The 12016-nt window shown below is 40.0% G+C and overlaps 1 protein-coding gene across 3 annotated transcripts in view; it reads right to left on the minus strand.

Moving 5' to 3' along the window:
* Positions 1 to 5076: 5076 nt before the first annotated feature.
* LOC134534968 (monocarboxylate transporter 13-like) overlaps positions 5077 to 12016 on the minus strand; it is a 29355-nt gene continuing 22415 nt past the window's right edge. For 2 of the 3 annotated variants that reach the window (XM_063373731.1, XM_063373730.1), the window contains 3 exons: positions 11363 to 11814; positions 10518 to 10709; positions 5077 to 7025 (listed from right to left, as the gene is read on the minus strand). In XM_063373731.1, the coding sequence (XP_063229801.1) occupies positions 6886 to 7025; positions 10518 to 10709; positions 11363 to 11814 (784 nt within the window). In that variant the 3' untranslated portion in view covers positions 5077 to 6885. The remainder of the gene's footprint in view (positions 7026 to 10517; positions 10710 to 11362; positions 11815 to 12016) is intronic. The other variant, XM_063373729.1, reaches the window with a different exon arrangement.

Below are 12016 nucleotides of genomic sequence, written 5' to 3' on the forward strand. Positions count from 1 at the left end.
CGTGTGAAAACTTCTTTCAGCTTGTAAACTCTTCAGATTCATACAGGTAATAGAACACCTGGACGGTCGGATGCGACACTTTCTTACGCCTAATGCGGACCTTAAGGCTCGGTCTTACACGCTATGTTGAATTTTTTTTTTTGTCTTTTAGTCATTACTTTTATTTTAGGGCTGTTTCCAAAATTTTAACTGGTTACTTCCCTTGATTTTTTTTTTCCGCCACAAATATTTTCGACGGATTTTCACTTACTGCAGTATCAAGGGTGTGGAAAGGCGCGCAAGTGATTGTAACTACGAAGCCTTGCGCGACTTTCTGCGACCATGATATCACTCTGAGTGAATATCTGTTGAAAATTATTTGTGGCGGAAACAACAAATGCGAGGAAGGTATCGAGTTGAAATTTTGGAAATGGACCTTAAAATAAAGGAAATGACAAAACAAATGTCAACATTGTGTGTGGGGGCGACCTTACGCGCGCCAGGAACGAGGCATACGAGCAGCTTGCCGGCGCACAGACGTCCTTCAACTCGCCGTGTAATGAAAATAACTCCCGCTGGAATAGTTGTGAATGCCTGGGAGATCGCTGGGGCAGATTGAGGGGGGAGGGGGTTGGGGGGGGGGCCCCCGTGGGTGAGGCGAAATTACTGGCAGGTCGCGCGAAAAGGAACCGTGAATGGGGGTGGGGGCGTGGGGCTTTGAGCAGCTTCGTTTGATATGGAAATTAGTGGTCCTCTTCTCGTGCATACTCAATACTCCCCCAACCCCCTCTCGCCATAGGCCTGGTCCCATTCTTCTCTTATTTCCACCGTCCCCTACTTCACCGCCCCCCCCCCCTTTTCCACCTCTGCTGGTTCGCGATCAATCCATCGCTGATCGGGAGGTCATTTCTTTTCTTTCACCTCCTCCCGCCCCACCCTCCCTTTTTCAACATCTACCATCTTTTTTTTTTCAGCATTTCCTCCATTCCAACCATTTTAACCTCGGCTCCGTATTGTTTCCTTCAAAGTCAGAAGCAGCCCATTATTCTATCTCTCTCTCTCTCTCTCTCTCTCTCTCTCTCTCTCTCTCTCTCGTTATGCCTCCATTGCGTCCACCGTTTTACTTACTCGGCTTCTCGATGCTTCGCTTTCCACTCGCCAACAAAAAAAAATGTGTTCCGATATTCCAGCCTCTCATTTTTTTGAAATTTGCTTTTGGGGAAAAGAAGGGGGGGGGGGGAAGGTGAATTTACAGGGAGAAAAAAAAAAGAAACGAAGCTTGTGCTGGCACGAATGATACCAGGAGAAAGGATGTTCGGTAATTATTTTCGTTCTCCCTTCCCCTCAGCCGCCCTGTTTGACCACTCAGATCCTCGACACCCTATGCAGACCCTCCCCCTCCTCCCTCGTCCATTTTCCAAAACGATTGTTCCTGGAATGCATTGTATCTTGGCGCGCATTTCTCCTCAGGGAGCTTGTTCGTCATGACCCCGCTCTTAGCCCAAAACTTCCTTTTTGAAAACACTTCTGCATGCACTTCCACCCCACCCTCGTTATTCTACCCCTCCCCCCCCTCTAGGTTCTAGATGCGGGAGTTAACATACCGAGGGCAAACATCTAATTTAAAAAAAAAAAAATTCTGCAAGGGAAGGAGGTACTTTTGCACGGATATATTATTTGTTAGAGAATTTCAACCCCGGGCAGGAGTTCACTTATCGGGGTCCAGCAACCGAACACAATGACTCGCTAGCTCGAGAGAGACCCGTGCAGGGGTGGACTGAGGGGGAGGGGGGGAGGGTGGGAAGAAAGGGGAATAGGTCCAGCAGGAAGAAAAAGAAATGAAGAGAAAACTTTTTTCTCCCCTCCCTGCCCCGATAAAAACGTTGTTAAGGAGATCAGCGACTGACCCGGTACACGTGAAGACTCGTCCAATTAGTGGGGCGCCTCGTCGGGGCTAGAGGAGAGTTTTGAAAGAGTGACCGGGGGGTGGGGGTGGAGTTATGTCTCGCTCGGATGGAACATCAACCCTCTCCCCCTCCCCCCTTCCCCCGCATGATTACGCCCCACGGACTCCCGCTTTGGAGACCGAGTGATCTTAGCCCCGCCGGACATCTCTACCTAGAGGGCCATAGAGCCTCCGAGAGAAAACTCATTAGAAGAAGCCTTCATGTTATATCTGAGCTCAACTGCTGGCATTACTGTTTTATAAGTATAGGTAATATCGCAAAGGTCCAATACGGTATAAATGTCATTTTCCTTGCCCCTTCGGCTTCGCACTGGTAAATGAATATTTTCAACACAAGTACTTCGACTTCGCATGGATGCGATCTACCTACTAATGGGGCATCACATTAGTACTCAAGTTCTCGTAAGTGTCCGGTGTTTCCAAAAAAAAAGTGTATACCTAATAACACGTACTGCCCATAACTAGCGAAATTGTAAACAATGTTGACAGTATTTTTTTATTACATTATTTTTATTACACCGCAGTAGCTCGTCTTGTATTCATGGAGTGGCGAAGTTAAGGTCACTTTTTTTTTTACCTCGCCATCGTCATATTGTCCCACCCTATACATCGCGGGAATTTCGCTTGACCACGACTCATGATTAGAGACCTGCAAAATTCGAGGTTTCGATGGACTTCAGGATAGACTGCACATACCGCTGTACACTCGGGTAAATAACGCAAGTTCATTGGCTGCCGACTTGTAAGTCGTCTCAGCTGGTTTGCCTGTGATTTGATCCTTCTTTGGTTGAGGGTTTATAACTGGTTGAGATTCGTCCAGATGAACAGTAAGCCGATAGCAAAATTTTCTAAGAGGTATATGTGTTTGAATTCTAGCCTATCGCCGAATGAATCCGCGAATTTTGCAGGTATCTACTCACAACGTAGTGAGTATAAATCAAATCTCCGTCCTTAAACAAACCAATCACGGGTAACTATCCCGCTTGCAAAATCGTGACTGTGAAACGGGGTCGATAAACGCCAAACGTCAAAACTATGTTTTATGAAAAACTTTCTGTTTATTCTCAAGTTGTCTGCTTATTGCATGCATATAGGACAAAACACCAGCAGTATTCAACATACGAGCACCCTATCCAGAGATTATTTGTGTCGGTTAAAACACACGTGCAAAACTGTTGGGGTGCACCCCCATACCCCCCTTCACCTCCCCTCCCGTATACCACGTGGCCCCTTTAAATCCTACTGGTTTGCACCCCTGACTGTAACTACCACAAAATACAGTAATTTAAAGCTTTTTTCCACGATGTGGACACTACACTTCAGCCAATGTTTTTAGGCATCTTACACTCTAACCGACTGGCACAGACAATGATCTGAAAAATAAAACAGTTTCATTCAGATACCACGTAATAATGCAGACGTTAACACCCCCTGCTTGCAACCTACAAAACATTATTTGGTTCTTCTTCTCGTATATTAGTTGCAGACATTGCTACATCATAGTGAAACATAAAATTGAAATAAAAAAATTTATAACATAGGACTTTTTTATAAGGAATAATGTAACTTCATACTCGTGAAAGAATAGATACTCTGATAAACAATCTACATCTGTTTTGCACCAAAAATAACTGTTATAACACAAATATAGAAAAAAATATAGAATTTATTACAATAAATAAATTTCACTCGTGAAATAAATACCTACCCGTGTGTAGGACTGGATGCTGGGCTGTCCCTTCGCCTGCGTACCGCAGAAAGGCAACGAAAAACCTCCGCAGATTCATGTATAAAAGCTATTCTGCCCAAGTTACGACGTCATCTTCCAGTTGATATTTCAGGGACTCCAGAAGACGAGACTCCTGGCTTATCAGACCATGATCTATTTTCACTCTTTTCGAGGGCCAGATAAAATGTTTGGATCTAATCCGAGGGCTAGACACATTTGAATTTATATTACATTTTTACAGGCAATTTTAAATATCTTATAAGAATAACAAAAAAAACCATGACATGTGGCAAGTAATTAAGAAAATAAAAAACTTAAAAAAAATAGTAGTTTTTTACGAATAATTAAGTATCTTATCTAAGAAGAATTACTATGAACCACTAAATAGCTATCAAAAGTTTAAAAAAATATATTTTGTATATTTGCTTTAAATTTCCGTGGCTCCTGAACAGTATTTACATACAACTTAATCTACCAACATGCAAACGACGACTGTTAACAAACCATGGTAAATTATTATCTTATATGTGAATAAATAATGTTTCTGTGTTCATTTGTGGATTAGTTTCTGTGTTTGTCTTCTATGCGTTCGCGCATCGTTTATCCGATTGAGTTGAAACTCTGTACATTTGCTGTTGGCAGTACCATCAACGTACAATAAGGTTGCGCGCGAGTCATATCGGATAATGTACATCCCAATAATAATACAAATGCGAAAGTTGTGTTTGTTTTTTTGTTTGTCCTTCTTTCGCACAGCGATGGAGCAACGGATCGACATAATTTTTTTGCTTAGAGATAGTTTGCGGGCCGGGGAGTGACAAGTAATAGAGAGAGGCCTGCCTGCGGACTTCCGCTAGTTTATAACATTTCTTTGTTGAAAGTCATTTAAGCCAGCCGCACGTATTAATGTAGAGGATTGCCAGTTTTCCTTCACTGATGTATTATAAAACTACGAAGAGAGAAAAAAACGTGAGTTTGGTTCTTCGTTTGTTTTTAAGAAGTAAACTAGGAAAATATTGGACTAATTCCACAATGTTTTATTTGAAGAAAAAAAAATGGCCATCTGTAAATAAAACGGCATTTATATAAAAAGAACCAAGCATTTTTATTTTATTTATTTTTAGAGTTACCTACAAGTGCATAAGAAATCCATAAAATTTATTTATGTATAATTAGAACCAAGTTCCTTTTACCCTGTGCGGCAATTTGCAATGCACTTAATCAACCACTAATCTAGCTAGATTTAATGCGATAACCCATAAATTTACGATTTTTTTCTCATTATCGTGCACATTTTGTGTTGCTTGGTTTCTTTTGTATAAAAGCCGTAGAATTAAAATTATAAAAATATGGTGGGGTTTATAATTTACGCCAGTAAGCACACTAATCAGTGATGAAAAAATCTCAAGCAATTCATTTTATTATATTCACATATATACATATATACATATATACAAACTCGTAACATGTTGTAAAAGACTACAAACGATTCTCGATATCTCTCCATTAAATAACAATTTAACATTTAGACTTTAAAATTACTAATATTTTTAATAGGTAAAATTAACAGAAAAATTAGATTCAAATATAACTATGTATTTTGATTGTTTTATTTACTTCAGGTAAAATAGTACATAGTTTGATTTTTGTACACTATCACAGCTTAGTTGTGCAAGTTTTTGAAGGACAAACTTTTTACTTCTTTAAATGTTTTATTAGTTCGCGTTAAGGGGCCCGCCTACCTGGGCACACATACGGTGTGCAGAGCTTCAGGAAAAACAACGAGATTTCAAAACTACTCAAGATATCCGAGTGGGGCCTATTTACAAATAGCATTTAAGAGTTCGCTGAGGGCCGAAAAGTACTTTTAATTTCGGATTAAGTTTTTAAACTGTATTTTTAGAAGCGTTAAAATGCCTAAAACGCGTGTTTTCAGAGTAATTTTTAGGCATAAAACAATCAGTACAGATTCTTGAAAGCACTTAAGGGGCTTGCATAACACCTTTATCTTCATTTCTCCACCATATAATGTTACGGTCACCGCTCAAATTACACAGTTATCCTGTGACGACGAGAAGACTGCGCGTCAGTTCAGAGCCTTGCGCTTAGAGGCTATACCGCGCTGGAAGCACCAGCGAGCGTCGCGCTTATCATCCCGCCTCACTAACACACACACACCCCTGACGAGGCGGGCCCCTTAAACAAAGATTTTTTCCAACGCTAAGTTTTAAAGCATCAACTTAAACTGGTATTAAAAACTACTTATTTATATACTATTACTTTGCCACTGAAAATTTTGTTGAATTAACTGAAAGTCTTTTTTAACATAAATTTTTTTTCCAGTTTCTTTATGATAATATTCGAATTACGTATTGTTATAAATGTTATAGCCACTGTCTTATAAATTGCTAGGCCACTGCTCTAAGTCATTTTAATGTAGCTGATGTTGGTTTTCACCATTTATTACATTTTCTTCTATGTAGTGCTGAATTAAGTGTATTTCACGCCACATGCGAAAAAAAAAATGTTTTTTGCGAGGAGTCCACGCGCGACAGAAGTGAAACAGCTTGCTTATTACGTATAGATAGAGAAAAATTATTTACATCTTCAATCAAACTATTCACATAAAAATTTATGATACATATAACGTTAATTTCGCATTTCAATAACTCTTTTCCACGCGAATAAACAAATTTTTGATACTTTGAAAATAAATATGGTAGCGTCAATCGTTAGCCGTTACGAAAACTGGAAGTAGACAAATACAAGCAGCGTTACGAGGATTCAGTAACATCACTGCTGCGTTATTTCTACCTCTTCCCCTACCGTCACCCCTTCCGGCCGTTATAAGTAGCATAGCCTATAGCCTCCCCCCCCCCCCATTTTTATGGCGTCGTCCCATTCGACGGCTAGTGCATGCGTTGAAGTGGCGTCGCCGTTGATTGATGCAATCTCCTCTACCGGTCCCCCCCCCCCCCCCCCCCTACTTAACGCGATCGGAATTTTCGTAACGCTTGAAAATTTTTGCCCCTTCACCAAAGAAGTTAAATTTCAAATAGTTTTGTACATCGACACACAGTGATTCCACTATCTGTATGTTTTGCTGTCGTGAATGTGTGATTGTAAGTTACTTACACAAATTTCGTGAATATCACCTTACGTTTATCAGGAACACGTTAAAATTCATTTTCGGCAGCGTGATCAACAGTTTCTAAGCTGCAGAAGGCGTCCTCTTAGCTTTTAATTTTTTGTAGAGTATCTCTGGCAGCCACATTATCATTGTTATTAACGTCAACGTGTTTATCACAATAATGCATGCGTTATATGTTCCACTTGCGTCGCGAACATAACCTGGAACACAGGAACAACCAATTATTAACCCTACTTATATTTTAAAAAAATACTACAACTATTACAATGCGTATTTCACCTCAGAATATATTCGAGTTCTCACGCACATCTACTGTCTACTGTATAGTTTAACTGCTAAAAATTTTTTTTTAGGTTTCTTTCTGTATTAATATTTAAAAAATGTCGCTTTAAGTCGAAAAAACTGATTATTTCATCATCATTCAATTACTAGACCTAAAACATTAATTTTTGAAATGTAGAAAAAGATGAAGTATCAAAAAATTGTCAACATTTCACTGAGAATAGAAGAATGGATCAGAAAAATACGAGTTCTACAACGCTTAATTAAAAGTCAGTAATCTGATGTATATAAATCTAGAATTTTCTTTCACCGTGTTATTTATTAAAATGTTGCTTTCACACATAATTCTCTCTCCTTAATGCTCTAATGTTAGCTGAAGGTTAAGGTTCAAGTTCAAAGTCACTGGACAAGGTCATTCAAGATAGCCACTAAGGTCACCTAAATTAAAGATTTGCCCGGGTAGGCGGGGCCCTTAAGTCAAGCCCCCACTGAAGAATTCAGTTTAGGTTTAGTTCGCATCGTCGTATTTAAACTTTGTGTATCGTCATTAAAAATCCAAATGCCGTCGTTTAAGTGACGTACTCTGTACCACCGCAAAACTGTAGAACAACGTATTATGCCCCTCATCACTGTTTGTAGGAAATTGAGTGTAACAAAATAAAATGTGGTATTATTTTTGTTGAAAATGCACTTACAATTGAATCAAGCGTAACGTTCGTTGAATTAACTGTATTTCATGAGTTGTAATAAGCTGTACAAATGAGATTCGCGTGCATCATCAAAATTTTTAGTTACTGGAAGAAAAGTGAAGTTTCCAGAAGATGTACTAATGCGTAGAACTGTAATTTTACATAGAACTTTATTTTGAGAGTTATGCACGATTCATTATCTTTAGATTTGGTTTTGTAGATTTGCAAAATTTTATGCTCTGTAATAGTTTTATTATAATAGCATGGCTAATAGGATTTTTAAATCGTTATTTCACTACCTAGTTCGTTTGTAAAAAAATATCTGTAAAGTTTAAAGTTTGCTTAACAAGCATGAATAAATATTTGAAAGTATTTTATGCTAATCCTTACTTGTAATTGTCAACTTTATGTTTGTTTCCTTAACATCTTTACTTTCTGGACATGCCATTGGCGGGAGAGCAAGTTGATAATTACGTGTGAGGTTTTGAATAATTTGGTAAAGTTTATTTTGGTTTTGGAACATGTAACTACTGATCACAGTGGGGTGTCGAGGTTGTGGTTTCCGACTCGTGAAGAGAGAAGTTTCCATAAAATATATCTTTATTCACCAGTGTCCATGTCTTCATTTAAATCTAAGAATGAAATAATGGGGTTGTCTTTTCCAGCGTATTGAAACATGCTGAACTGTAGGGTGGCTTCAGTAATGCTTGCCCGAGAGTGAGGAGTGGGGCGCTCAATATTTCCCCTCCCCATCGCGCCATCGAACACCCCACTCACGAGCGATGCACTTTTCATGTACATTCTGATGAGTCGTCACTTCGACTTCACCCTACCGGCTGTAAATAAGTTTCACTTCAAAAACCTTTCTTAAGGACTTCATGAAAGTCTTCGTTCACTCACCAGCTGTTCGTCTACAGTCAAGATTAACCACACTCGTATTGAGGAATCAACCTAAGAGGTATGGGATAAGTGTAATGAATTAAATTATGCACCACTTAAAGTCGGAAGAGTGCAATGTGACGTACGTTCGGGCACTGAAACATTTTACATTGCATGTGCTTGTCAAATAGTGTGGTGTTTCTGCTGACGATATTAGGGTACACACTTTCAAATGAAAACTTTCGGGAGCTCTTCTTTAATCATACTTGAGGAATCTCCAGTGGTCGTTTAATGTTCGTGGACCAAGGATCGTGGGGGGATAATCTATTCCCATCAGAATGAACAAAATTTATGAGCACATAATCAGGAACCAGTGGTTTAGAGCCCATCCTTATGTTAGATGTCCCGTCGTATTTAACTTGTGTGCGCTACCATCCAACGTAAAATGCTACCCTCACTTTTACTCATTGCTTTTGCCTGCTACCACATGCCAAGAGTCATCGCTGCCACCGTCCTAGAGAGTTGACTCGTTTTCAAATTCAAATGTGTTTTTACTTAATGAAATCTCACCCTTACGAAATTGACTAAGAAAACGAACATATTTTGGTAGTTAACAATTTAAAAATACATTCATGAGAAAATGTCGGAATTTTAACGTACTTTCTCTATAATGATGCAACTAGACTACTTGTCCGTGTAATATGCTCGATACGAGAGTTTGTGATCATTAATATATGAAGAGCACCCTATTGACGCAGGAAATATTACACGTGATTTTTTTTTAAGATAGTAGTCGTATATTCAAGACTAGCTGCAGTACCCAGCGTTGCCCGGGCTGAACACAGGGTGAAGGGGAACTGTTTAGAGATAAGATGTAGCTAGTAATTGTTTTCTTAATTTGAATGTCAAGTGTGCAAAATAATTTATATCACTTTCAGATCCCGACAGACGTTGTTCTGCCAGTTTATAGTTATTTACCTGGTCTGTATGTAATCTAGACTCTATAAAGCAATATAGAAAAAAAACTTAAAAATAATGGATTACTAATTTTGAAAAGATTCCATTAGCTAGCTAATGCTCGGCATGCATTGCAATTCCTCATTCAGTTTTGTTTTGTAATATGTTTGAAGTAGTTACACATATACAAATAATCTATCCATGTCTCTAAATATATATTTATCTCTATCTACATCCATAGTCCTATATATCTATGTATCTCTCTATCTGTATTTATCTCTTCATATCAACATATATACCTCACACTATCTCTATGTATTCTATATGAGAATACTGATTGCTTCGTTGTTAATACACACGGGTATTTTTTACTTGTATGGGAAAATTAAGAATTCTAGCGCCTGCGGCATTGTCAACACACACTTCGTACGTGTACTGCATGTTGTATCTAACCCCCTCCAACGCATTTGATTCTAAACTGGACTTTTAGTAAGGATCCCTAATGTCATTGATAGTATAATATAGCCTATAGCCTTCCCCGATAAATGTACTATCCAACACTGGAAGAATTTTTCAAATCGGACCAGTGTTTCCTGAGATTAGCGCGTTCAAACAAACTCTTCAGCTTTATAATATTAGTATAGATTATTTCTGAACGTGACATGAAAATACAACTTGAGCTGTAGCCGCAAAGGGATGTGAAGATGTGGTGAAATGGAGTATCAAGTAGCTCACTGGCTGACGACAAGGGTCGACGTGTGTTTCTCGCGTCGTTAACTCCGGGAGGATCCTCCAGGGACCACCTCGACGAGAGGGAAAAGTGGCGCGAGACGTGAGGACCGGCGGACGGAAGGCACAGGAGTGACGGGGCGGGCTGTACGTTACCGATGAACGGGCCGCAGGTGAGGAAGATCACGGCGTTCACCACCATCTGCATGCCGGACGCCGACGCGAGCTTCTCCAGCGGCACGGACTCGGGGATCACCAAGGACATGTACACCGTCCGCACGCCCTTGGCCACCCCCAGCGCCACGCTCACCAGCACCAGCGAGACGAACGTGGTGAAGAACATCATGGCTGCAACACGGGGCGACGGATGCCTTGCGTCAATGGGCGGGCCTCGACTGCGCCTCGCGCTCGGAAGATTCTTCAGAACTGGGAGGTAGGTGATCATGATCTCACCATGTTGATTATTTTAAAAAAAATTAATTGGGTTTTAATGACTGCATTCTAATCGAGGGGCAGCTTTCGAACTAAACTGAACCCATGATCAGTAGTTAAAAAACTTATAGTTAAAAAAACATTTTACCCCGCTTTTATCGTTGAATGAACAAAAAATTAAAAAAAAATTTACATATAAGTGTTTTTTTTGTTTCCAACAGCCAAATAAGGCACCACAATTCTGTATAGCTAAAAAGTATTTTAGGCATTTCGGATTTTTTAAGGAATAAAACGGGTAATTTTCCCTCGAAACAGGGAAAGTTTTCCAGGAATTCTGAGTCATTTTTAAGGAATTTAACGAAATGAAATTTTATACCTACCAATATGGCCGCCGTGAAATCAAAATTCAATATAGCGAGAGTAAAGAAAAGTGCAACGGCGACGTCATCATTCAAGATGGCCTCCGTGACGTCATCGGAGATGTAGGTTCCAAGGCACCAGAAGCCGCCTCCTCACACCTCAAACCGGAACCAGCCGCCGGATATACTACTAACAACAATGATACTCACTCGTCCTGGACGCAATAAGCAGTCCCATGCTGATCAGGTACATGGTCTTCGCGCTGTAGTGCATGTAGTCCGCGAAGAAAGGAGAGAGGAACCGGAACACTATGTCCACAGCCGCGATGGTGGACATGGTGAGCGCAATCTGGTTGTCCGTGAAGCTCAAGTCGGCGAGGATCAACGGCGTGAGAAGAGAGAAGTTTATCTCCGCCGTCATGGCGATGGACATCCCAAAAAGTAGATTGATGTAGCTCAAGTCCTTCAGCAAACTCAGGTCCATTTCTTTGGCGATTCTCTTCCAAAAAGTCTTCTTATTCTGCTCTTCCAGGGTATCCGTCATCTTGGTAGCAACAGAATCTTGTGCATCGCTTATTTTCTTTGAGTTCATGTAGAAATCATTTGCTAGTTTACTAGAATTCCTGGTATCTGGCACATTACCAGCATTAGAGTTCAGAGTGCTGAAAAAAAAATTATTGATTATTTCGATTTGTTTCAAAATATACTGTAGGCAGGGGCGCAACAACAGGGGGGCCAAGGGTATTTTGCGCCCCCCCCCCTCTGAAACTATGAAGTGGGGGCAAACGGTGGCAAATAAAGTGCTGTGTAATCAATTTTTAGATGATAAAACTACTTAAATAGCACCATTTTCCACCTTGAAAT

This window comes from Bacillus rossius, chromosome 8 (genome assembly GCF_032445375.1).
Source record: "Bacillus rossius redtenbacheri isolate Brsri chromosome 8, Brsri_v3, whole genome shotgun sequence".
NCBI lineage: Eukaryota > Metazoa > Arthropoda > Insecta > Phasmatodea > Bacillidae > Bacillus > Bacillus rossius.